The sequence below is a fragment of the Orycteropus afer genome, unplaced genomic scaffold, assembly GCF_000298275.1.
Source record: "Orycteropus afer afer isolate SDZICR_OR568_19922 unplaced genomic scaffold, OryAfe1.0 scaffold00002, whole genome shotgun sequence".
Taxonomy (NCBI): domain Eukaryota; kingdom Metazoa; phylum Chordata; class Mammalia; order Tubulidentata; family Orycteropodidae; genus Orycteropus; species Orycteropus afer.
Genome location: NW_006921589.1, coordinates 35,390,741 through 35,416,888, shown reverse-complemented (window position 1 = coordinate 35,416,888; position 26,148 = coordinate 35,390,741). Strand labels below are relative to the sequence as shown.

The window sequence follows — 26,148 nt, the reverse complement described above, 5'->3', positions numbered from 1 at the left end:
GCTGTTAACCTCAATTACTTTCAGGAATAAATATTACTTATTTCAGTGAGGGCAACCCCTAAATGAACAATGTTGCAACCCAAAGGAAGGCAGATGTCTAAAACAAAGGGAACCAAAGATAGCTAACACTCATTGTAAAGTTCTAAGAATTTGTCACAATTTCTCCAAGATTCAATTGAGCTAGTGGTATTCCTTCAGTCATGTGGCTATTTCCCTCCTGCAGCCTAATCATTCCTTGGAGAATTTTGGATCAATTCATTGCTATTTCACAGTCTTTTTTACAGAATGAACTGATGGGAGCTTTTTTTTTTTTTTGGTCTGACTAGGAGACTTAACTCAGCACGTATGCCCTGCCTTCATAATTCCACAAATACAACACCTTCAAGAAGGCAGCTGCCTTTGGCATTTGACTACAGCCATTTCCCTCTTGTGCATACATGCATACTGCCTATTGTGAGAATGGAGCCCTTTGTCCTGGGGGGACACGGGCATGAGAGACCCTCCCATGGAAGCTGGTGTCATGTGCCTCTTTGACATTGGAGGGCTGCTGGCACCGAGAGCCCAGCTCACAGGCGGAGGGGGCTGACCTGCACGGGCTCAGGGGGAAGCTGGACCACATGCTGCATGCGCTCGCTGTGGTGATGCCTGGACTCCTCCTCATAGATCACATCCCTCTCGTGCTGGGGAAGGTTCAGGAAGCGACGGATGGTGCAGAGGTTCTCCCAGAGGGTGCGGTTTTCTGGGCTTGGGTTCTCCTTCCAGCGAAGCAATTCACACAACCAGCCCTAGAGAGAGGGCGAGAGAGGAGGTCATTTGAGTGCACCTATAGAGTGCAAAGGGGCTGTGCAGGGCTTGACTTCAGTCAAACATTTCAGTTTACCATATTGTTCTGTCAGAATTGGTTCCACCAACCTAAGGAGATACTGAAAAAGAATGACAGCTCTGAAAACCAACTAGTGCCCATGTAGGCAGTTACACCAATGTCCAAGAATCTTTACTTTTGTTAATTATCTTATCACCCATCCTGTAGAATATTCCTCAATTAACTTAGTTTCTTTGTAAAAGATAATCAAACAAGACTGTAGTTATCCAATTCACAGAATAAGGAATTCGTGTTGATTGCCTATTTTAAAAAAATCATCCAATTGTATAATATTCTACTCTAAGAAAAAAGTGAAGATGAATCATTAGGTGGCAAATTCTAAAGAAGAAAGAGTGTCTAAGAGTAAACAGCACTGAATTCTATAAAGATGAGACATTCTTACAATGATTAATAACTCCAAAAAACCAGAAACAATTGCTTTAGTTAGAATTTTAAAAAGTGTGCATTTGCTCAATCTCTGAATGTCCTCTTATCCATCACCTTCCTGCAACAGCCACACCTGTAAAAAGGTAGGCAGTTGGTCAAGTCACACCTGCCAATGTCTGCCTCTAGACTCTGGCATCCGGATATTCTCTCTCTCTCTCTCTCTCTCTCTCTCTCTCTCTTGCAACTGAATGTGAAAGAAAATGTAATGCAAATAATGATGGATTATATGAAAATAATACAGAGGATGCTGTCAACATCACTGGCTGGCTCATGTCAAAATATTTTACCCAGTAGCTTTCTAACCCATCATTTCCAAGCTACATCACTAATTTTAAAAACAAGAACTGTCCTATATCATGCCTTTTGCAAGAGTAAGAATTTTTCTAAAAAAGGTGCATAAGTAAACACAAATGAGGTAGAAAAAAAAAAAAATCCCCAACCTCAAATTCTATATCATAATGCATAAGCCAATGAAAGTTCCTGACATGCATTATAAAAACCCTATATAATATCATAAGCCGTTGTTTGTCTAACTCTCCACTGTGTCTTCTGCCTTTACCCAAAAAAAGGCAAGATTTGATTATCTCCGCTGCATCAGCCAAGACAGCAACACCAGCTGTCCTCATTGTGCAACCTCTTCCTCGCGGCCTCCATGTTAATAACCTGATCATTCCATTTTCTCCTTCAACTGCCGGCTGCAGCACCGCGAAGAGACAAAAACCCAGGCCCATCTGCAGCAGCTGTAGGCACTGAACTGTGAAGCCACTAGGGATTTATAAACTAATCTGTAACACAACACTGCCTTGTTTTTACAAGTGAGAGGCCACATTTGCGCAGACCTGATCTTTTCTTGCAATAAACTGGGAGCTGGGGAGAGTTAGAGGGTTAGGAAGAATGAAAACAAGATACCTAATCATTTGCTTGGGAATGTTTTTCCAAGTATTTTCATAGATACTGTTTTTCAACTCAACTGAGAGAGAGTAATGGTTGATTTTCAAGAAGCAATGTATATGAAAAATGAAGACAATTACATGTTTTTTCTCTCTCCCTCTACCAGCAAATAGATCATATTTTTATAAAAATCTCCCAGTCCCAAAGTGTTTCCTCAAGGGGTTTCTTTGTACAAAGGAAAGAAATCTTGAAATGAAAAATAAACCATCTGTGGAAAAAATAAGCTCCTATGTCTCTGTCTTTTCACAGATCTGAATAAGTCTCCAACTGAACTCTTTCAAATGTTTCAAACAGGTATGTTTAACATCTCCCAGGGGAAGCTATAGCACGGAGACCAATCATTTAACAGAAAATAAAAACAAAAACCTACATCTGTTAAAAGATGAAGTTCTGAGATACCCAGACCTTCAGGAAGACAGCACCTGCTGTTCCGCTTGAGGAGCGAATTGCATTGTGGGAAGCTGCAGCTTGAAAGGAGACAGGTGACAGCTGAATGGTATCTCCACTTATGACACTCGGAATGTCTCACACCACATTCATTGCTGCATTTGATTTATATGCACTGTTATAATCTGTACTCATTACAATCACTTAGAACAACACTACAGGCCTCGTTATGGACTGTGTGCTGTCTGCCATCAGTCTTTAAGAAGTGTAGTGCTCAATTTGCCCACTGACATGCAAGGTCCTGACCTTGAAGCTATTAGGGAGCAGATTAGACACAAGTGTGACCATGTGCACAGACATAAGCAAACCAAATTAATTTCTGGCACAGAGAGGTATCTAACAAGACCCTGTTCTTAGGGCACCAGAGAACTTCCTCAAATCCCTGATGGAGCTGAGCTAATAGTATGTTTAAGGGAACCCGGTTCTGAAGATGAAGCACATTCATGGTATTTAGAGGGTTATTAATCTAGTTTCCCCACAAAGTGTTTGCTTGGCTGATCAGATTAAGGGATGGCGCCTTCAACAGTGCACCCCCACCACAGCAGGCCCCAAGAAATCTGTGATACTTCACAGCCTTGGACATATTGCACCATGTGTACCCAGCTGCTTCAATAATTAGCTTATGAATGTATCAGCTGGTTCTGTGATTTTTATAAATAATAACTAACCTACAGAGCAGAAAGATTGTTGAGAGCCTTCTAGTAGGACGAAATTGCAAGGTGCTCCTAACTTGCTCTTCTACTAAAACGCTGTTATTCCCCACTAGTGGAGCTCCTGGCTGCCATTTACCACTACCTATTTTGTATCTGCAATGGCAACATATTTTTGTCAATTTTCTTCATGGCAGCCATGATATGTGTTCTCCTTACTCTGACTCACTTGCTCACTCTGTGTATTTGTATGCCTATCTTCCGGAAATCTCCCCTTCCACCTCATTTCCCATCTCTCCCTCCATATTTCTACTCTAGCAGCCCATTTAGGATGCTTAGCTCTGTCTTTTCAATAGCATCTCCTATTAGCTTTTTTGGTGGCTAATGGATGTGTGAAAAAGTGCCACACTGTTGCATGAACACATGTATGTCATTGTGACTGAACTCCATCACAGAAGAAATAAAAGAGTTCCCATACTGGCATTTTTTTTTTTTTTTTTCCATTTATATAATTTTTTCATGCCATCCAAGAAAGTTTTGCAGTATCAGGCAGAAAAAAAAAAAAAAAAAAAGTGTAAATGTCAAATAAAACAGTGACAGATGACAGTATTCTCTATTGAATAGCACTGTTTCTGTCGTGCATGTTCAATGGGAACTCATGAATTATTAATAAACAAATCTCCTTTTTCTGTTAAAAATCTCAAGTAGGTTTTTTGTTGTTGTTCCCTATGTGTTACGTGGAGCATTCCAGGAGAATTATTTTCATTTCAGAAATGCTGATACAGAAGTTCATTTGATTTCTGGCCATGGCTAGCTCTGAGTGGGTAACACACTTATCTGTGATTTCCTTTTAGTCCAGTAGTAAGTTTCGACCAAAGCCTGCCTGGAGATTCATATGGTAAATTAAGCTTTTTCATCAGAGTTCTTAATATAGTGAAAACTGAGACTACGTGAATTACAAGTGTTTGAACATGGCTAAGAAGCACAGAATATTAAACATAGAGCCTGGAGACCTGCCTGCTAAATTCCTGGTGTCATTCACAAGTTGAGTGACCTTGGACCAGTGGTTACTGTCTTAGAGCATTCAGTTCCTTAATGTAAAATAAGGGTTTTTTAAAAGATGGTCTCTAAGTTCCCTCCCAGCTCCACATTCCAAGATCTGTTACTTTGTCATTTGTCAGAAATAGTAGATATTGATTAGTAGTGATCAGGGTTAAAAATGCAATGAAGATACCAAAGAAACCACCTTGAACAAGTGATCATCAGTGATGACATATCAATATCTTGAACCCTATGATAGAATGATATATGATAAAGGAGCTGTGGTAGCATAGTGCCTAAGACATCTGACTGCTAACCAGAAGACTGGCAGTTCAAACCCACCAGCCACTCCTCAGAAGGAAGATTGGGCAATCTATTTCTGTAGAGATACTGCCACGGAAACCCAAAGAGGAGTGGCTGTGAGTTGGATCTGACTCAATGGCAGTAAGTTGTTTTTTTTTTGTTTTTTTTTTAATGATAGAATGCACTTCAAAGGACACATCCTATCTGTGGTAGAGAGCCTTGTCAAAAACTCATAACCTCCATCTAATCATGAGAAAACATCAGGCAAACCCAAATTGAGAGGGGTTTGACAAACTGATCAGTGCTCTTCAAAAGGTCATAAAAGATAAGAAAACACTGAAGAACTGCAAGAGATTTCAGAAGACAATGAGGAAATATTAACTAAATGGAATGTGGGATCCTGGAAAGGATGCTGGCACCAAAAAAGGACATTAGTGGGAAAACCGATGAAATTGGACTAAAGCCTTAATTAATAGTATTGAAACAACATCAACAGGCTGGTTTTGATCAATGCACTATGTGATGTAAGATGTTAACATCAGAGGAAGCTAGGTGAGGGATGTACAGAAACTGTACTGTTCTTGCAACATCGCTGTGAGTCTAAAATTTCTTCTATATAAAAAATGAGGCAGAAAAAAAAATAAAGACAACTTGGAACTTTTATAGGAAAATATACATGGAGTCTAAGTGTAATAATGTCAGGGAAAGTCATGATTAAAACTTGTTTTCACTTTCAAAATCTGAACCCAGAGAAGGAACACAAGTTCAACAACTGCTTCCTTGCACTCAATGGTTAAGGAGATCCCAAGCACTCGGTGCATATGCAAATGATTTCTATTAACATCCCATTTCAACCTTTTCATCAGCCTCTTAAGCAAATATATTTCCCTCCATAGAAACAACTCTGGCCACCCTTTCCAACTATGCAGGCGAGGCTGCACTCATGCCAATCAAGCTATGTTTGTTTAAGAGCCTTGGTTCCTGAAAAGGTGCATGTCAATCCACATTTACAAAGCAAATCAAGTTGTAAATCTATTAGGAATGCTTACTACTTAAAGAGATGGTATTAATTCTTTTGAAAGATGAGTGATCAACCCAATAGTTTATCTTTTTAATAAATGGTTAGTCTCACTGATTACTAAATGAAATGTTCCTGGTTCACAAAATAAGAGCATTAGAAGGGCAATAATAGGAACCACAATTTGCTCCTTCTTCTCATTCTTGGCCTCATAGCCATCACTTCTCCTACTGACCTGTGCTCCAACCACTGTGAATTACTCACAGTTGCTGAATATGCTTGGCACATTCCCATTATATGCTTTTGCTCCTGTTACTCCTTTGGCTGGGATATCTCAGAGCTAACTCTTTATCCTCCCTATGAGAAGCTGTAGCTCAAGGCACAGCTGACACAGTCTCACCTGATCTCCCATGAGAACTGGTTGCTTATTACCATATGTCCCCAAAGCATTTTGTTTAGACTTTTTCATAATTTGATGGTCATTATTGTTAGGGGTGAGCATGTCTGCCTCCCCGTCAGAACAATCAGTTCCTTGATGGGTCAGCCTATGGTTTCTTACTTATTTTAGTATTCTCAGAACAAAGCATAGTTCTTTGTTTATAGTAGATGCTCAATGAATGCTAGTTAGAGAGAAATGAAATTATTAGAGTATGTAGCAATTAATCTAGAAGAATGATTTACAACTGAAGATGCAAATGGTTATTGTTGGACAGTAACAATAAATCTTAGAAGCAACCAGTCAATGTCTGAAGTTAGTTTCCCTATCTTTAGTACACGAACATGATGAAGAAAGGGATGTGTGGCAATTTACTCCATCACAAAAATTGCAAACAGTGCTTTGGGGCATTATTTCAGTTTACAATCTTCTACTGAGCATCCACTTACTGTGTGTGATGCAGTGGGTTGGTACTTTGCCTAGATCATTTAATTCTCACTATTTCTTTAGGTAGCATAGTGCCTAAGGCACTTGACTGCTAACCAGAAGGCTGGCGGTTCAAACCCACCAGCCACTCCTCAGAAGAAAGATGGGGCAATCTACTTCCATAGTGATACTGCCTCGGAAACCCAAGGAGGGGTCGCTATGAGTCAGGTCCAACTCAACAGCACATACCAACCAAGGAACCAACATTTGTTTTTACTTAAAAGTTTAATTAGGATCACTGACAAGGAAGGAAGTAATTCTGACCATGAAGCTGAGAAAATGTGCCATCATAGAGAATATGACATTTAAGGTGGTTTCACCAAGTGGGGAGAGGAAGTTTTGGGGAACACATTCTAGGCAGAAAAAACAGTATGAGCAAATTTAGGGACATATCACATAGAGAGAATCTGATGCAACTTTCTGGGCAAAGCATAGTTTAAAAGTGCAGGTAGTGGTCAGATTATAAAGCATATTATGCATTATAAAAAATATGTGACTCATGGTGACCTTCTAGGACAGAGTAGAACTGTTCCACAGGGTTTCCAAGGCTGAAAATCTTTACAGAAGCAGACAGCCTCAACTTTCTCCTGCAAAGTGGGTGGGTTCAAACTGCCATCCTACTGGTTAAAAGCTGAATGTTTTAACCACTACACTACCAGAGCTCCTAAAAAAGTGATCATGCAAAGAAATTTCAACTTAATCCGATAGGCCATGGGAGTCACAGCAGGATTTTTAACTGATTAACAATTACTTATATTTCTTATTTTATTTTTGTTTCTTTCATTTTTCCTTCCTTTGTTCCCTCCTTCCTTTCTAACAAGAAGTCCTTGGGACAGGGACCATTAATAAAGCTAAGAATGCCACTTTTCTTCCATCCTTCCCTCCCTCTTTTCTTTGCTTCTTTCCCTCTCTTTCTTCATATCCTCCTTCCCTCCCTCTTTCTTTTTGAACAAGAAGTCTTAGGGACAAGGACCATTATTAATAAAGCCAAGAATACCAATTTTCCTCCCTCCCTCCTTTGCTCCCTAAGAAGAAGTCCTTGGGACAATGACTATAATAAAGTCAAGAATACTACTTATACTAACCCATACATCATTTTTTTTTTCCATAGTAAAATCACATTTCTGGGCATTAATCAGGACCCACAATGACCTGTTAAAGTACATACTTCATAAGCTTCATTCTTGAGGAGTTTGCCTTCTTAAAATAAATGACATATATTATAAGCTCTAAACTATATTAATCATTTCTCATAATTTTAATCATTTTCTTTGTTGTTGTTTCTGCTGTTGTTCATATGGGAGCTTTTAAAAAGCTCTTCTGGATTGAAAACAAATAAGAACAACACTTATTTTACTCTTATAAAAAATTTTAAAGGTTTAAAATTTTTTCCAATAGACAAACAGTGAGTGACATATTCTCCAAACCACATGCCAAAAGGTGACAATGTTGAAACAACCAGTGAGGTCTCTCACTAAACAATAACTCAGCCTGGTGTTTGAGAGTTTGGAGTTTATCCGGTCTGTGTCTGTGTTGAATGCCAGCAGTGATAAGGGGGAGGGGAGGAGTGGGGTTCCTGTCCGTGGTCCTGAAATGTCACTGTGTACTGAGCTACTTGTTTTCCTACCCCAGGACGCTAGTTATGACTCCAACTTCTCCAAGTTAACCATGTTTTATTTTCCTTTTTTTTTTAGAGTGATGGTCAATGTTGACGGCAAATTTTCCAGTTTTTATAATATTGCAGAACAAATAAAAACCAGGAGTGGCTCAGCAAGAAACCAGAAGTTCACAGCTTTCTCTGACCTCATTCCAGAGAAATGGAGTAAATAACTTTGTTCCTATTAAGTAAAGTTGTACACTCCTTGAAAGCAAGCTTTAGTCACAATTATCACTGGGCCCTCTATGTGCCTAACACAGAGTTTACATGGTGGATTCAACCCATTAAATAGTAAGCAGTTCTCACCTTTTTGCCCCTCTAGGAACTCTAATGACTAAGTCAGCAAATGAACAGTTCTTAGCTCCAGGCTTCTTGCAACAGACATCCAAAAGGCCATTTACTCACCCACATCTTCAATACAGAAAATGTCAGCATATGTAACCAAAAGGAAATGTTTTCTAAGTATCTCTAAAGAAAATTCACATTATTAATCACAGTTCGTTTTCGAAATGGAAGCACATAAAGTCCCTAAACAAACTTTTGTACTGTGAAAGGATTTCTCTGCAGCTGGTTGAGACTCTTCTGAAGTGTGAAATGAGCCAGATAATATTCAGCTCTTGTTTCTTAGTCACTGAATTCTCTTCTCATGAATCCAATAAGTGTCTATTAAAATAAATAAACCCCCTAATGATTCAAGATAACCTAATCAAGAAAACTGAAATGGATAAAGGCTAACTATGAGGGAAACTTGTTAAGAGCTGCAATGAATTCCTGACAAGGAGGTCATCTGAACCTGAAAAAAATTTTTATATTGAGTATTTGGTTACAGTTCAAGGTTAATTATTTTATATTTTGAATGTATAAGTAAAAATTATCTGCCTCTTTTTTTATTTTTCAAGACTGTACATTAAATTCTAAATTATATTTTCATGGGGACCAATTTTCAGCTGTTTCTGGGTTACCTTACAAATGTTTCTCACATTTCTGTGGATGTGTTTGCAAAGACTGCGTCTGTTATTGAGAGTAATGAAAATTTTATTTCAAAACAACTCTTTAACTTATGTTATAAAGGGTTCAGGTTCAGAAGGGATTTCATGAAATCCTGTTGCCCTCTTTATCATAGATACGTGGGATACTCATAGCTACACGGCACTAGGGAGATCTAGTGTGTCCGTATATAAATATATATACCCTACATACACACATATATGGGATAATGTACCTAGAAAAGCCATCTACATTTGTCAGAAAGAAGAACGGATCTAGACTCCTCTACTTCCCCACTTCAATAACTGAAAGATATGAACAGCAACATGGATGAGGCAAAAATTTCAAGCAGAAGACAATCAAAGTGTATGCAATCTCTCACTTCGAGTCCAAACTCCAATATACCTGTGACACAATAGTATACACTTGGAAACTGTCTGGAGAATTTTTATCAGAGGAAAAAAAAAAAAAAATCCCGGCACTTAGAAAAGCAGGAGCAGACTTTTTTGAATGAAGGGCTGGGACTAGTCTGAGGCAAGTAAGCACCTAGGTACAATATTTAAGTGTGGCCATCAAAGTGTGTGCCTCCTTAAATTTTGTGCCTTAGGCATCTAGCTTGCTTCACCCTAGGCCTGATCCTTTAAAAGGAAGATGATTAAGTAGTTCTATAGAAAAATGGTAGGAAAAATTCCTAGGCACCAATATTCTCCAACTGTAAGAACCATGGCTTAACTCAATGTCTTCTTCCCGAGGGACTGGGGAAGTTCAGGGAGGTAGCTGTAATATGCCGACCTGATTTGCTTCAAAGTCACATATAAGTTTCCAAAGGTACCATGTCATAAATCGGCAAACAGATGCACCTCAGGGGTTTCTGCTATAGATAAAATATACTTAAAAACAGTACACGAATTCTAGCAATGGATTAAAGTAGCTAGTATTTTAAGAACTGCAAAAGAACTCCATGATTAATCTTCATTCATGGTTCCCATAAAGCCTAGTTTGAGGGCATGATACACTAATACAGTTAACTGTGGCAGTGGCAGAAAGAACCTAATTCTCACTGCAAAAAAAAAAAAAAAAAATGCATTGACCCATGTCACTTTAGTTTCATGTACTTCACTGTACAAAAATAATATTTCAATAAAATGTATTTTTAAAAAAAGAACCAAATTCTTCACTCTAAAGTTAATATCAAAACTGACATCTAGAAGGAATTCTGCTGATAATGCCCCAATGGAACTTAATCCCTTGAGGTTGTGCTGAGAGGAAAAGAGAGAAGGGAGGACTCGGCCTGAAGCTCAAGCACCATTATGTTGACTGTCCACTTAGTTTTGCATTTGGGAATTTTGACAAAACTAATTTCTTCATTACTTGAAAAAATAATATTTTTCAAATGGTAATGAAAGCATATTAATATCTTTTGAATTTGAATAGTGCATACAACTTCTATTCTGTAGTCAACATGTCCCAGTCGACAAGAGTATATACTGCTCCTTGATAAAGCTATCAAATGACTGGGTTCCTTCCCACTGAGAAGGAAGGAACAGCTACTTAAGTAGGCTGCATGTTGTTGTTGTTACAGGCCGTTGTGTCAGACCCGACTCACAGCGACCCCTCCTTGGGTTTATGAGGCAGTATCACTACGGAAGTAGATTGCCCCATCTTCCTTCCGAGGAGTGGCTGGTGGGTTTGAACCACCAGCCTTCTAGTTAGCAGTCAAGTGCCTTAGGCATTATGCTACCAGAGCTCCCAGTAGGCCGCATGCTTTATTTTAACCCACCTGACACACTGAAAGGAGTTCTTGGGTGGTGTGGTAGTTATGTTGTGTGTCAACTTGGCTGGGCCTGGTTGAGTGGCTGGGCAGCTGGTGGTAGTTAATCCCCATGATGACACTGGCAATCATCTCCATGGTGGGATCTACCACAAGCAGCTGAGTAGCTGCCTTTGGAATGTGGTCTGCTTTCTGTATATAAGGAGAAGCCCTGGGAATGGTCTCTAGCTTATGGCACGCTTGGACCCTGCATGGACCCTGCATGCAGCCGTGTCTTTGTTAAGCAGGCTGCCATGCTCTGCAGACCTTGGGACTTACAATGGACTTGAATTAATGGCCTGCCATGTGGTTTGGTAACATCAGGACTGTGCCTTTTTACTTGTCAACCTTGGGTTTGCCAGCCTCAGCAGCCAGCAGCTGTCTGAGTGAAGAAATGCCTCTAGCTCCAGTGGGCTGGGAGCAGGAGGCAGAGCTGGACCCCAAGGTTGAGGGACTTTCACCCAGCCCCTAGAGCCTGGCACTTGAACTTGGACTTAAAGCCTCCAAATTGTAAGGATAAACTCCTGTTTGTTAAGGCCATCCCATTTATGGTATATTCTTGTCAGAATGGCACTAGGTAACCAGAACAGATGTGGTGTTAACAGTTAATACATTAATGTATTCAGCTGCTCACAAGGCTGGCTATTCGAATCCATGCAGAGGTGCCTCAAATGAAAGGCCTGGAGGTCTGCTTCCCAAAAAATCAGCCCTTGAGCACCTGACAGAGCACAGTTGTTTTGACATACATGAAGCTGTCATGAGTTGGAGTTGACTCGACAGCAGCTGGTATGTACGTATGTAGACATGCTAAATACAAGGTAGCAAAAGCATCAAGAGTGAGACTGAGGCCACCAACTAATTTTAAATGTGGCCCTATGTGGCCTGTAACTTCTCTACTTTACACCTGAGAGATCTAAGCAGCCATACAATCTATATACCAAATATAGACAGCCAAAGCTACCCCACCCTCAGCAGAACCAATCCCGTAAAGAAAACCTAATGACATAAGATAAACAGCTAACCACTTTATGCGCAAAGTAGCATAATTCTGATCCTTGTGCAATATTTTCTAAAGGCCAAGGATCTAAGTGATGAGATTAAAGATAATACATTATTATGAAAATTCACTCCTTTAAATGAAAAACTTGCTTTATAAAAAAAGAATTGTTAGTTTTAAAGTGTCTTATCATGTATTCCACGACATGAACTTAATTAGGATATAAACATGTACATATACACATTAGAAGGAAAAGCTCTCAAATGTTAATAGCAAGTATCTGAGGGTCATGGAATGATGAGTGATCCACATTTTTGCCTTTATAATTTCTTCACTTTCTGAGTTTTCTAAAGTGAGGATGCTGTTAAGTAATCACAAAAAAAAATTTCTTTATGAAAGAAATATGTAAAACTAAGTCAAGTGTGTGGGACATTTTTCAGAAGAGATACAAAAGCAACCATGAATATAGTAACCCTCAAGTGAACGAAGAACACGTGTCAATCTATATTCTGATTATGATAGAAATACCAAAAGGAAAGAACAACAAAAGGAAGGAAACAATCCAAGTAAGACATTCATGATTTTCTTTTACGTAAATAATTGTTTTCTTTATGTTACCTTCTTCCATTTTTGCTTTATTTAAAAGTACCTGCCATGAAGACTGGTATATATTAAATCATTCAGCTTGTCAAGCAAATTAGAACATCTATAAGGAGAAATTTTAGGATAAAAAGAATGTTCTTAAAATCAGAGCCTTAATTCTACTTCTGAAGCTTAAATAACGTTGCACTTAGAAATACATTTGTTGTTAAGGCAGTGGTTTAGAACTTGGAATACATTATTTTGGCAGAAATATGGTGATAAGACATAAAGTTCAGTAAACAAAAGGTACTTAATCCCAATGCACATGAAGCATAGAATATAATGAAACCCAATCACCATGTAGAACATCATTTCAATGGGGAAAATGACTTCACACTTGTACATTGGAGGCCAGAAGCCTATTTTCTCCAGCTACAATGGAATCATGAACTTGCCTCCCTCTGTAGTTCCTATAACAGGAGCAAGCACTCTCCCTTTCCTGGCCCCTGCTGGTAGCTCCTGTAGCTTGTCACAGGGTGGCTGGTGGGCTCAGAAGGGAGTGTATGGCAGGGAGAGGAGCTCCAGGATTGGCAGCAATCCTTTAGCTTGGTGGAGTGGAGAGCATCCTACCAGTGTAATCTCAGCAGAGACCCTTCTAGAGCCTGGTTTGTTCCCAAAGCCCACTCTTTCATTTCTCCCAGAGCCCTAAGGTTGGCCTGATTTCTGCCCTTTCAATGGCCATCATGTGGAGTTGATAACCAAGCTATCTCTTTGCTCTGTCCTTTTGGAACAGAATGCAATGTCTCAGCTTCTCTCTTCCTTCCCAAAACAGAAAGCAAGCCCATCCTTCTGAAGATTTTAATCTCTTTATTTTTTCAATGGTGGGGGGAGGGCAAGAATAGGGAATAAAAATAAGCCTCTTTCCATTGTATTCTTTTCTCTAGTTTTACCCAAACCCAGAAGGAAAAGGCAGTCTTATATGTACAGTAGTTTGTGGGGTATATAAATAATAAAGATTTGCTCTACTTTAAAAAAAAAAAATCAACTTCAGCTATCCTTAGCATTCTAATCTGAATTCTTGTGGCTATAAAAAAGTGAAGCAGGATGTAAGAGAAATAACTAGGTTACAGCCTGGGGAAAGAGGCAATTAATGTCAGGGGTGAAACGTGACAGAAGATGTTGTCACAAAGTCCACAGCCAGCCCTGGAGGCCTGTGGTGCAAGTGCCCACAGGTTGCTCTGTTTTCTCTCTCTGGATTTCCATTTCCCAGATCATAAGGTATCAACTGGAGAGGAAGGGGGGAAGTAGTGCCCAGAATTTGAGTAAGAACGACAGGGAGATTACAAGACATTATAAAGGGATGGCGTAAACAGTGAACGTGCTTGGTTGCTAACTGGAAGCTTGGAGGTTTGAGTCTGCCCAACCTTGGAAGAAATGCTTGGAAATCTATTTCCAAAAATATTAGCCAATGAAAACCCCATGGAGCATAGTTCCACTCTGATGCACAGGAGGTGACCATAGTAGGAATTAACTCAGTAGCAAGTAGTCACAGAGAGAGAAGGGGTTCCTGTGGCCACTCCCTCCACATGCTGGGTGATCATTCCATGATGGCCCTTTGTCGGCAAGGGTTATACTGAAGTCATGTAGAAAATGTCTGATATCCTTTGATATAACAAAAGACATTTCATTCCTGTTTCACAGAGAACAATCATTAACCATAGTGTCATCCTATCCTTTGGGACAAGTGATCTAAATAGCAAGTAGAAAGAAAAGGAAGCTAATCTTCAGAATTCATACAGACACCCACACACATACATACATACCTATACATATATACACACACACACACTTACACACACCATTCTAAAGAACTTAAATGACCCTAAATTTACGATGTTGGTAAAAAGTATTTAAGCATAAATTTTCCTCTTCCTATATTTTCCTTTCACTTTTTCTTCTTTGACTCCTTTCCTATAAAAGGAAGTTGGATGAGTAGACTAGCCTGACCAAAGGAGCTAAAACTGAACAGCAGGAAGATGTGACTTGTGACCCTAGAAACTCATCCTGACATTAACCCATTCACTAAGGAAACACATGCACACACACATTCATACATGTGCATGCAAACACACATTCCAGAAATATATTTTCACCAACAGGGCCAAGAGAAACTACAAAAGTAAAGTTTGTTCCCCTTTCAGCTCTTTTCCTGAACCCCTTCTCCAATTGTGCCTTCCCGTAAACACACAGAGCCCTCAATCCCCAATGGCTGCCATGCTCACTACCCTTAATCTCTCTGAAATCTGTCCTTCCTTTCTCCTACTCTTCCTTCAAAGCTGGCCAAACACACACTGCAGTGCTAGGTATTGTTCTAAATAGCTGATCAGAGTGATTCATATCAAGGAACAAATGAAGTTTAATGAAAGATTTATTTGCTATTTTAAAATATGTTAAAGACATTTCAAATAAAAGTGGAGGGGTCACTATGAATATATGAACTAGGCTGCCTGGGCTCAAAGCATACTCCAGTTCCTAAGAATTCCTAATGAAGGGTTTCCTTAATTTCACCTCCAAAGAGATATAGAGTCCTTGTTATTCATTTGCCTCCTAAATCATTCTAAGAACAGATTCCTCCAAAGAAAAGAAATAGAGAGAGCCATACAGGAAAGCAGGAGCAAACCTTTGTTCTCTGTCCTCATAATCCTGGACAGTGGGCGTGGCCATTGTCGTTGCCACTTGGTCAGGGTAAGTACATTGGCCAAAGTCCTACTACTCCTCATATATATGCCTTATTGATATGCAGCAAATGTATGTGTAAGGTATCAAATCATGTTAATTGTTACTAAATATGTTTTGTATCAATCAAATGCTGGCACTTATAAAATAGAGTGACTACCTAGTGTTAGATTGCCTTTGAAACTATCAGTTCATTTTTGTTAGGCAGTGCTATTTTAAAAAAGAAAAATAATACTTGATTTGCTAACATAGTCAGCTATTCACACTCAGGTTCCAAATTCATCAATGAGAATGAGAACACTGTTTCAAAAAGAAAAGAAAAAAAAATTTCAGAGCATCTTTATTCCCATTTAGGCTTAATCTCACCCTTGAGCACATTAATTCCAAGAACAACATTTTCTTCCCAATTCTACAAAATCAGGGCTACTGATTTTTGCAGGAGGCGTCAAAAATTTGGAGAGCTATGCTGCTGCCAATTGGCAAACACAGCTTTCAATCAGCCACCTGAATCACTTTGGGAGGCTGAAGGCATCACTATTTCCAGGAGCCATGGTGCCAAGTCAACAAGAAGATTACAAGCATTCTGAATCAAATTCTCAACTGTGGTCTTCAATTTTTCTTGAAAGCTGCTTATAAAACAAGGACCAAGTGAAACTTTGATATTTACATCAAATCACGACTAAGGGGCAGGTTTGCAAAATCAATTGTGCAGCTTTTATGCTCGTTGCACATTTACCACATATGTCCTTTATTACACAGTGGAAAACCATTAAATGCACAGTAGTTTTGCCAAGTGGCATTATGCATTTAACAGCTTTATTCGTTTAACAGCTCCAACTCTCATTATATCTTGCCATGTGGTACATGGGATTTTATGCATTTAACAGTTTAAGAAAGCTCTATGGTATTTTCTTTTCATGTGCTTCATACTACAGTTGGACATCACGTCTTAGTAAACTGTACTTCACTGATTTCATTGATGAGAGAGAGTAATCTGTATTACTACAAACATCTCAATCCTCTTCAAAGTTCCTTAATATTCTACTCCAGTCCCTTTATCAACATCTGAAAAATAACTCAAATCACTGCAAAACTGCAAGTAAAAATGGCTAATCCCAGAACCATATCATCAATCCAAATGGAGCAGTTAGGTATCATTATAAAAACTTAATTTTTATTGAAAATTGGATCATCTACTTCTTTAACAGAAATGCAATATCTAGTAACTTCCTTTCTTTATAGCACACAGTGGATGATCTGGTAGGAAGATGACGGCCACTTTAGCGTTCACATATGTAGGGATGAAAACATTTGCCATGTAAGGCCACAGAGGAAATCAAGCTCAGAATCAAAGGACTCTCAAAATGGTGCTTTCACTAACTTTCATCTCCTTCACCTGGCATCAAGTCTTTGTTCAGCCTCAGGATGAATAAGTAAGCACTTCAATCTAACCTGTTCTAGGACTGGGCAGTGTTGTTGTTGTTGCGTGCCATCAAGTCAGACCCGACTCATAACGACCCCTCCTTGGGTTGCTGAGGCAATATCACTTACGGAAGTAGATTGCCGTACCTTCCTTCCGAGGAGTGGCTGGTGGGTTTGAACCACCAGCCTTCTGGTTAGCAGTCAAGTGCCTTAGGCACTACGCTACCAGAGCTCCTAGGACTGGCCAGTTGTTCCTTTAAATGAGTTGAAATAGATAATAGATCCTATCAACCGTTGTCGCTTTCAGAAATAAAATACCTAAGCAGCTGTCTTCCCTTTTCCCTGGAGCACACTGCATTCTCCACAGGTCCCACACTCTGAAAAATTTTACTGGGTAATCTTATTTATTTATTTATTTATTTATTTCCTGCTAAAGATTGTAGCACTTACTCTGGACTTCCCTACATGATTTTTTTTCTCCCTCCTGGAAAAACAACTGTATTCTTCACATAAAAGAAACACCTGACATCCTAAGGTGTCTCTGGGGCTTGGGAGAAGTAGTTATTATAACAAAGTCAGTCCCCTGATGGGAATAAGAAAGCTGATGATACCTGGCTAACCCATGGACTCAGAAAGTGCTGCTGTACACATTCAAAGTTTGGCTCAAATACCACCACCAACAACAACAACAAAATAAACCTAGCAGGGTTCAGAATTAAGATAAATGTTTCTTTTCAAAAAAAGCAAGCTTGGTTTTGACTTAGTCTCTGTTTTGAACTCCAATGAGACTAAGATCAAACAGTAGAGCCAAAGGCAACATGACAGGTTTCCTGGGGGTTATTATTGTTATTATTATTGTAGGACCAGATGTATTTTTATTAGTGGGAGGAGGAGAAAGGTGTAACTCCAGCCCTTGCTTTTGCTCTTTTAAAAACCACTCACCTGACTTTTATTTGCAGCCACTTTGGCAAACAGGGCTTGAGACACCTTGGCCCTTTTCATCTCCTGTTGGATCTCGTCATAAATGGCAGCTGTGATGTTGACGTTGGCGCCATCCACCTTAATGGGGAGGTCTGTTGTCGGAGTCGAGGTTTTGGCCTACCAAGAGACCATGAAAATAATAATTTAAAAAGTGCTGCATTCAGCCCAGCCATCTGTGCAGAAATTATCAAAGGATTTCAGTCAGCTGATGCCAAACTGCATTAGCTACAGAGGGACACTTCCTGTCCATTATTCTAATCAGGTTAATTGTGATTGGAAATAATTGCAGTGCATTCCTATAGGACATGCAGAGTCCTGTCAACCCTGCTCTTTCCCGCTCAGTATCCTGGGCAGTTCACAGGTAGGATGGCTACCCTGGGCACTGAACTATAAGTGAGCGTCTAGCTGCAAAGCAAATGCACAGAACACACACAGTTACCTTTTTCTTTCTAAAAATGGCACACCTTGGAGGAAGAGCTAATTCTTCCATAAAAAATGAGTAAATGGGTAGAGGTCTCTAAATAATAAATTATTACTCAATTTAATGCACTCCCTTGAGTCCCCTCATTCTTTATTAAAGCTTTACATATGTCATTCGAGTATGTATGGTTTCCCATCATTATCATCATTATGCTACCCAGACAGTCACCTAATTTCACCTAGGAAATCAGTGGAAATGAAACAAAATTTCATTTCATAAAACTAGGCTTCAGAATGCCTTTGACGTGCCGTTTTCATTTTCTTAAACTCATATTGTGGTTTTATGTATTCTGCCGTGCTCGTTTTAATTGAATGATTTCCCATCAGCTTCAGAGACAAATGAAGGACAAGATAGAAGGTGTCTGTTCTTCTTGGGGTTAGGATAACCCTAAAACATCTGAATTTACTTGTCGAAGCATTTGCTTGGTCTGAGCCCTACATACTTTGCTGTTGTCTAGTGAGAGGGGCCTAAACAGTCTTCTCAGAACCACTGTCAGCAGAACTCCAGGAAAGTCTGCACTGGTCCTTGGACTCATGAATACTGTCAGCTGATTCCATCTAAATGGATTTTTTCCTTTGTGTCCCCAAGTCAGCCTAGAATCCTAAACCAAGAGAGCTGTCCCCACATCACAGGAAGATAAGAGCCATGAATGTTTCCTCTATAGATGCTCTGAGCTGTCCTCCACTGGATTGAGTAACACGAGCTCTAGAGGAAGTATACCATACAGTTCAAGGGACTCAGGGATCATTCTCAGAGTATGTCAAAGCTGGACTTAATGCCTTAACTTTACATAAAGGCTTTGATTCCCAAGAAGGCTCAGTGACTTTTGCCATTCTCTTCCTACCTCCATGCCTCACACTATTTTCTAACTACTGCATAGTAATAATAACTTATAGGGTAGAGGGCATTAGTGTTTCAGTGGCAGAATTCTCACTTTCCATGCAGGAGACCAAAGTTCATTCCCAGACAAGGCATCTCATGCTCAATCACCACCCATTTGTTAGTGGAGGCTTCCATGTTGCTGCGATACTGAACAGGTTTCAGCAGAGGTTCCAGACTCAGAGAAACACAGAAGAAAGGCCTGGAGATCTACTTCTAAAATTCGACCAATGAAATAACCCCACGAATCATAGCAGCCTGATCTGAAACCAATGCTGGGGATGGTGAAGGACCAAGCAGCATCCCATGCCATTGTGCATGGGTTGGGGACCAAGTCAGCAGCAGCTAACAATAACAACATGGAATACTCTTTATGTATCAGGTACTCAAAACCAAAAACAAAAAACAAAAAAAAACTAACTCACTTCCATCAAGTTGATTCTGACTCATAGAGACTCCCTTTGGGTTTCCCAGGCCATAAATCTTTACAGAAATAAATTGCCTAGTCTTCCTTCTGCAGAGCGGCTGATGAAATTGAACTGCCAACCTTCTCATTAGTAGTCAAATGCTTTAAGCACTACACCACCAGAGCTCCAAGCTTCAAGTACTCAAGAAAAATGTTTTACTTTTGTTATTTCATTTAATTCTTTTAAGAACATAATGAGTTAGGCAGTATTATTTTCATTTTACTGAAGATGAAACTAAAAATAAAAGAGGGTACTGAACTTACTGCAAGTATATATAGCAGCAAGTGAATGTGAAAGAACCATAATTGAACTCACATCTGTCAGGCTGCAAAGCATGGGCTTGGGACCACTGTGCTTCACTGCCCCTCAAAACTCCAATTTATAATTGGTGGTGTTTTTATAGGTAAACTCTTCCCCTCTGGAAGCTCTGGTGGCCTAGTGCCTAAGGCATTTGACTGCTAACCAGAAGGCTGATGGTTCAACCCATAAGCCACTCCTCGAAAGGAAGACTGGGCGATCTACTTCTGTAGCGATACCTCCTTGGAAACCCAAGGAGAGATCACTATGAGAACTGATTTGATGGCAGTGAACTTTTTTTTTTTTTTTTTTTTGTCTTCCCCTCTAGTTAGGGATCTTCCAATAATCATCCAATTTTCTCTCTGTATTTTTTTTTTTCAAAAAACTCCTTTTCTTCTCAAAATTTCTTGTTAACCACAGTGCTTTTCCTGTTAAATGAATGTTTTAGCATGCCATTTGTTTTCCTCAACTCAGGTTTCTTCATCAGTCCCACTGATGGTCTCCTCTTACCTTGCTAGTCAAATCTTCCCCAGTCCCCTGCAGCTAAAAAGAAACCCCTCAAGGAACTACTATACATACACACACACACACACATATATATATATACATATATATACACATATATATATTTATATATATGTGTGTGTGTATATATATATATATATATATATATATATATATATATAGTTAGGAGGTTAGGAGGCCAGGCTCTAGAATCAGGAGAACCAGGATTCAAATCCTAGCTCTGGCACTCAGCCATGTGACTTCGTACGTCACTGAATTCAAACAAATCTGTTTCCCATAGTAAAATGGGGACAACACAAAATGGTGAATTCACGTAAAATGCTCATCATAATACCTGATATCCAAAAAGTGTTCCATAAATGATCATTATTATCCATAATTTTTGTTGTGCCATTAAGTTCACCAGTGAATACTTGCCAATGGAAGGATTATGAGAAGAGACGTTGGGGTTTAATTCTGAATATGAAATTTCTTCAATTTGTTTTTAAACCAATAATAAAGTGTTAATGGGAACTGGAAAACAATCTGCCTGTATCTGTGGAAGGCTGGCTGAGTGGTTTAGATGCTGACTCCAATCAAAAAGCTGAGTCAACAAGCACCCTTCTAACATTTATTCTCACCATGAAAGTTTAACCATATTGTTGAGATATATCTGTAAAGAGTTTTGAGTAAGTTGGTAATCATGGAATGCTTTAACAGATTTTAATAACTTCTATTTTCTCAATCTTTAACAAATAGAAAAAGAAGAAAGTTCCCAAGAATCTACAGATGTAGATGTTATGACTGTGTCCTCAGAAACACGTAAATATTTTGTATTTATTTTCAGAAGTCTCAAAAGCGTTTGTGAAAGTAAATTATTGATTTCTCTATTATATTTGTTCCTAGAAGATACCTTTATTTAGGAATTTTTTAGATATGATTTTCTGCTTAAGAAAAGCAAAACACTGACCCTGACTATCTGGTCTTGTAAGTTGATCAGGCTCTGAACGCTATCAGGTCTTTACTAAGGTGCCTGAAATACAATCTTTTAGAAAAAAAATATTACAAAGGAGCTAAAGACAAAATATACTGACCTGTGTTTATTATCTAACAAAATAACTTTCTGAGAAGAGCTACCTAGTTAAATGTCTCTGAAGCAAGGCTGGGTTTTCCTATAATGCTTAATAGGCTTCAAAAGTAGTAAAAACATTGGTGAATTTATATAAGTAAACATTAGTATGGGAGCTCTGGTAGCATAGTGCCTAAGGCATTTGACTGGTAACCAGAAGGCTGGCGGTTCAAACCCACCAACCACTCCTCGGAAGGAAGATGGGGCAATCTACTTCCGTAGTGATACTGCCTCGGAAACCCAAGGAGGGGTCGCTATGAGTCGGGTCCGACTTGACAGCACATAACAACAACAACAACAAACATTAGTATAAATGAACAATTCACTCAACTCAATAACACAATATGTTGTTGTGTTCTTGTGCTCCTCCTAACTCAACATATGCCCCTCTCATTAAAAAGTAAATAAATAATTTAAACAAAAATGTGTATTGTATGGCCTAAAATTAAGGTCCATTAAGGTTAAGTGATGCCTTGACAACTGGTGAAATCAGAGGGGACTTTTGTTACCCAATTGTAAGTTCCCCACCCTACTTGCTCCCATGAATAAGGTTCCCTAACTAAAAAACTCTCCTTTATCAAATGGACCAGGTACAGTTCTACTTATCTCCGAATAGCGCTTTCAGGTCCCCACCAGTCTGCAGAATTATTCACACAAGTAAGTCACATCCTCCCACAGGAACCAGCAGGCACCTCGCCCTCTTGTTACTACAAAGCTTGACTCCCATCATCTCTGCTTGTTCAGCTTGTTCCCAAGTGCAAGGCCCATGTATCTCTGCATGGTATGTCGTGTCGTCTTCCCCTAACCTGTGAGTATATGTGACTAATAAACTGCTGGTCTCATGTGTCCAATGTGTGGTGTCCTATGTTCAACCATCCCTATAACTAACCCTAGGGAAGGAATCCCTCCCTCCCTAATAGGGTAAATAGGGAGGAATCAAAACAAAAAACTTGTTTACACTTATCCAAAGTGAGCAGTTAGAAGACCTATCTTTGGTTTAATGGTATGTAACACTTACTTATTGAAGATTCAAGTGTAAATATAATAAATTTGGCATTGGATGATAGAAAATAATCTTCAATTAAAAATCCATTGCAAATGCAAAAATAGAAAAAAATAAGGTTTAAAAAAAAAAAAAAAACTGGACTACTTGAAAAAGCTCAAGTATTTCCACTAGACCAAAATTCTGCTTCTATGTTTAATAACTTCCTTGGAACTTACCAGAAAACAAAGTCATAAAACCAAACATATAGTATCTAAGCCAAAAAAAAAAAAAAAAAAACTTTGGTATCAAAGTACTTCATTTTCAGATTTAAACAAATATGTACTTGTTATACATTTATTTTGAGAATTATGTCTCAGACAGAACATGCAACCATCCTAGCAACAGTGGAAGGGAGATCTTTATTGTAACTCTACTGAGTTGTAAAAGTTTAGGGAAAAGAGGTAGCAGGCTAGAAATAAGTGGGCTCAGATTTGAGTTGGAAATAACTCCTAACTGCCTAAAGACCTTAATCCTCCAGTTAGGATCCTTGGAGTAAACAAGCTTACTAGAATTATGCATTTTCAGAGAGCCAGAGAACAGAATACTTTTTTTAGGACACTGAGTCATCGAATCCTGTGGGGAGATCATTCTAGGAAGGAAAAAATTAAGACCTACAATTCCACTGGTGCTTCCAGGTAATATAAATGGTTAGCACACTTGCCTGCTAACCGAAAGGGTGGGAGTTCAAGTCCATCTAGAGGTACTTGTAAGAAAGTCCTGGTGATATACTTATAAAAAACAGCCAATGAAAACTATGGAGCACAAGTCTACTCCGACATGCCTGGGATAGCCTTGAATCAGAATTGACTTCAGGACAACTAGTTTTCATCTTTCCACTACCATTTTCTAAGGGATCACTGAGTGGTATCCCAGGCGTTCTGACGTAGCCATTGCACAGGCATGCTTCCATTATGCACGGGTTTCTTCCCTACTTTGTCTTTTGCAGATTGCATCAAGTAGAACTTGGACTACTCTATTTGTCCTCTGGCTCATTGCCCCAAATAACATATGATTTAAGGGAAAGCAGTGTGTTTGCTATGCAATCTTAGCTTCAACAAAAATCTCCCAACCTAAGGAGATACCTAAGTAGCTACATATGACATCCTAGAGCCCCCTCTGGCTTAGAAGCATGGGACTTTCCCAAAGGGATGGAAATGGCATATGAGGTGGGACAGGATAATCACCATCATATGGTCAGAGATTCTTATCATGTAATCAACATGTCCCCTGGATTAATATATCTGTGAATGATGTCCCTTCATTTTAGAGGGAAAACACAGAATCAGTGAAAGCAAGATGTTTCCAAAGCAAACAGTGAACAGCCAGTCGGGCAAGTGTCTCACCTGGGGGGTTCGGGAAGAGCTGGGACTGCTAGAGGCCGAGGAGACCATGCTCACATTGGGGTTCATGCTCCGCTCTCTCTCGTCCTGGTATATGCGATCCCGCTCCACTTCTGGCAGATTGAGAAAATTCTGCATGGCCCTCAGGTTTACTAAAAGAGACTGAGAGGCCGTCCGAGGGTCTTCTTCTTTACGCAGAATCTCAGACAACAATCCCTGATTAATTGTAAGAAGAAGAAGAAAAAAAAGAAAGGCCAAGTCATATCTGCATAGGTATGTGTGTGATTTCTTCGCTCTTGTACCCTCACTCCCAACCCCTTTGTTTGTTTGTATAACCAGCTGGGCTGTGACGTCAAGAACCTCAGTCTAACTCCTTAGGGTTCTCCAGCAAGAAGATTTCGTGGGAATGTACTTGCTTTCTGGGGGCTGTGCCTTATTTGGGGACTGCTCTATTCTGACACTTCATCAGCACTGCAGAGATGCCAGCTAGCAAGGTAGGTGCTTGGGAAGAATTGTGAAACTGCAATTACCACCAGGTGCCTCCTACAAGTATTTCTGGAACTGTTAGAACTCTCTCTGCTTGAAACTGGGAACACTTGTCAGTCCTGCTCAGCTTTACAAATCTGCCAAGTTTGGTAAATTTAGTTCCGACATTTAAACAGCATGGGAGATTTACGTTGATTTAAAGGAAAAAAAAAAAAAAGTTTGGCTGAATTTCTGTGTGACCGGCCACTGTTTTTCAATGTAGATGTTTCTTACAGCAGAAAAGAAAAGGAAAAAAAAAAAAAAAAAAATGCAAGCAAACTCATGTTGACACTCTGGTAATTTCTCAATCCACACACAAAACATAGGTGTCTTGCACATGTAGTGGAAGCCACCCAGACCCTTTTATGAGATGCTTTCTTGTGAGAAACTTCTCATCTCACCACTAAAGCAATGCAAATGTAGTTACATCCAGTGAGGGACTGAAGCAGACCCTAACTAGAGTGTGCACAGAATTCCATGATAGGCTCAGAAAGTTTCTCAATGAATAGCTCATCCCAACAGAAAGCTTTAAAGTGGCAAATAGTGTTTGCATGTAGATGACAGAGAATACACAAAGAAAAGGAGAAAGGTGTCAAGTCTGGAGAAAAGTAATATAGACTCCAGAAATGGGCTGGAGATCTGAGTTGGAACATTCTACTACTTTGATCAGAGGTAGATCCATTTGTGTTCTGGTTACCTAGTGTCACTCTGACAGGAATACACCACAAATGGGATGGCCTTAACAAACAGGAGTTTATTCTTACAATTTGGAGGCTTTAAGTCCAAGTTCAAAGTGACAGGCTCTAGGGGCTGGGTGAAGGCCCCTCAACCTTGGGGTCCAGCTCTGCCTCCTGCTCCCAGGCCACTGGAGCTAAGAAGTATTTCTTCACTCAGGTGGCTGCTGGCTGCTGAGGCTGAGAAGCCCCAAGGTTAACAAGTAAAAAGGCACAGTCCCAATGTCACCATACCACACGGCAGGCCATTAACTTTAGTCCACTGTAAGTCCCAAGGTGGGCAGAGCATAGTAGACTGCTGAGCAACGACATGGCTACATGCAGGATCCAAGGGTGCTATAGGCTAGAGACCATTCCCAAGGCTTCTGCTTAAATGCAGGAAGCAGACCATATCCCAAAGGCAGGTACTCAGCTGCTTGTGTTAGATCCCACCATGGAGTTGATTGCCAGTCTCATCATGGGGAATAACTACCACCAGCTGCCCAGCCACTGAACCAAGCTCAGACAAGTTGACACACAAACATAACTACCGCAATTTGCATTCTCCACACTTGTTACATTATCACAGGAAGGCTCACTTTACATTTCCAGCTAATATTCCTCTCATGGTACTATGAGATGAGAGACTCACATCTTCCCCTAGGAAGAGCTGAGATGTGAACCCTGCATCTTGGAACAATGGGGATGTCCAAATCATGAAAGAGCAGTAGAGTGATACACACAGAAGTTTCTACTGAGCATAAATCTGATGCAAAGAAAACTCTATCAGATTTCTATATATGATTTAAATCTGAGAAGATATTGGATGCAAAAGGAATATAACAGCTCTGGTTGGCAGGATAAGTAAGGTAGGCATTTTTTAAAAATAAAGTGATACACTGTTAGCATCATGAAACAAATGTCATTTATAGAAATGTGCATCACACAGTTCTCA

At 39.6% G+C, this 26,148-nt stretch overlaps 1 protein-coding gene across 1 annotated transcript in view; it reads right to left on the bottom strand.

Annotated features, from left to right (window-relative positions):
* The window catches only part of SATB2 (SATB homeobox 2), a 207,994-nt gene that overhangs the window by 34,992 nt on the left and 146,854 nt on the right, over positions 1-26,148 (bottom strand). The window contains exons 8-10 of the mRNA XM_007935347.2: positions 23,959-24,171; positions 17,775-17,930; positions 588-785 (exon numbers count right to left, since the gene is read on the bottom strand). Of these exons, the coding sequence (XP_007933538.1) occupies positions 588-785; positions 17,775-17,930; positions 23,959-24,171 (567 nt within the window). The remainder of the gene's footprint in view (positions 1-587; positions 786-17,774; positions 17,931-23,958; positions 24,172-26,148) is intronic.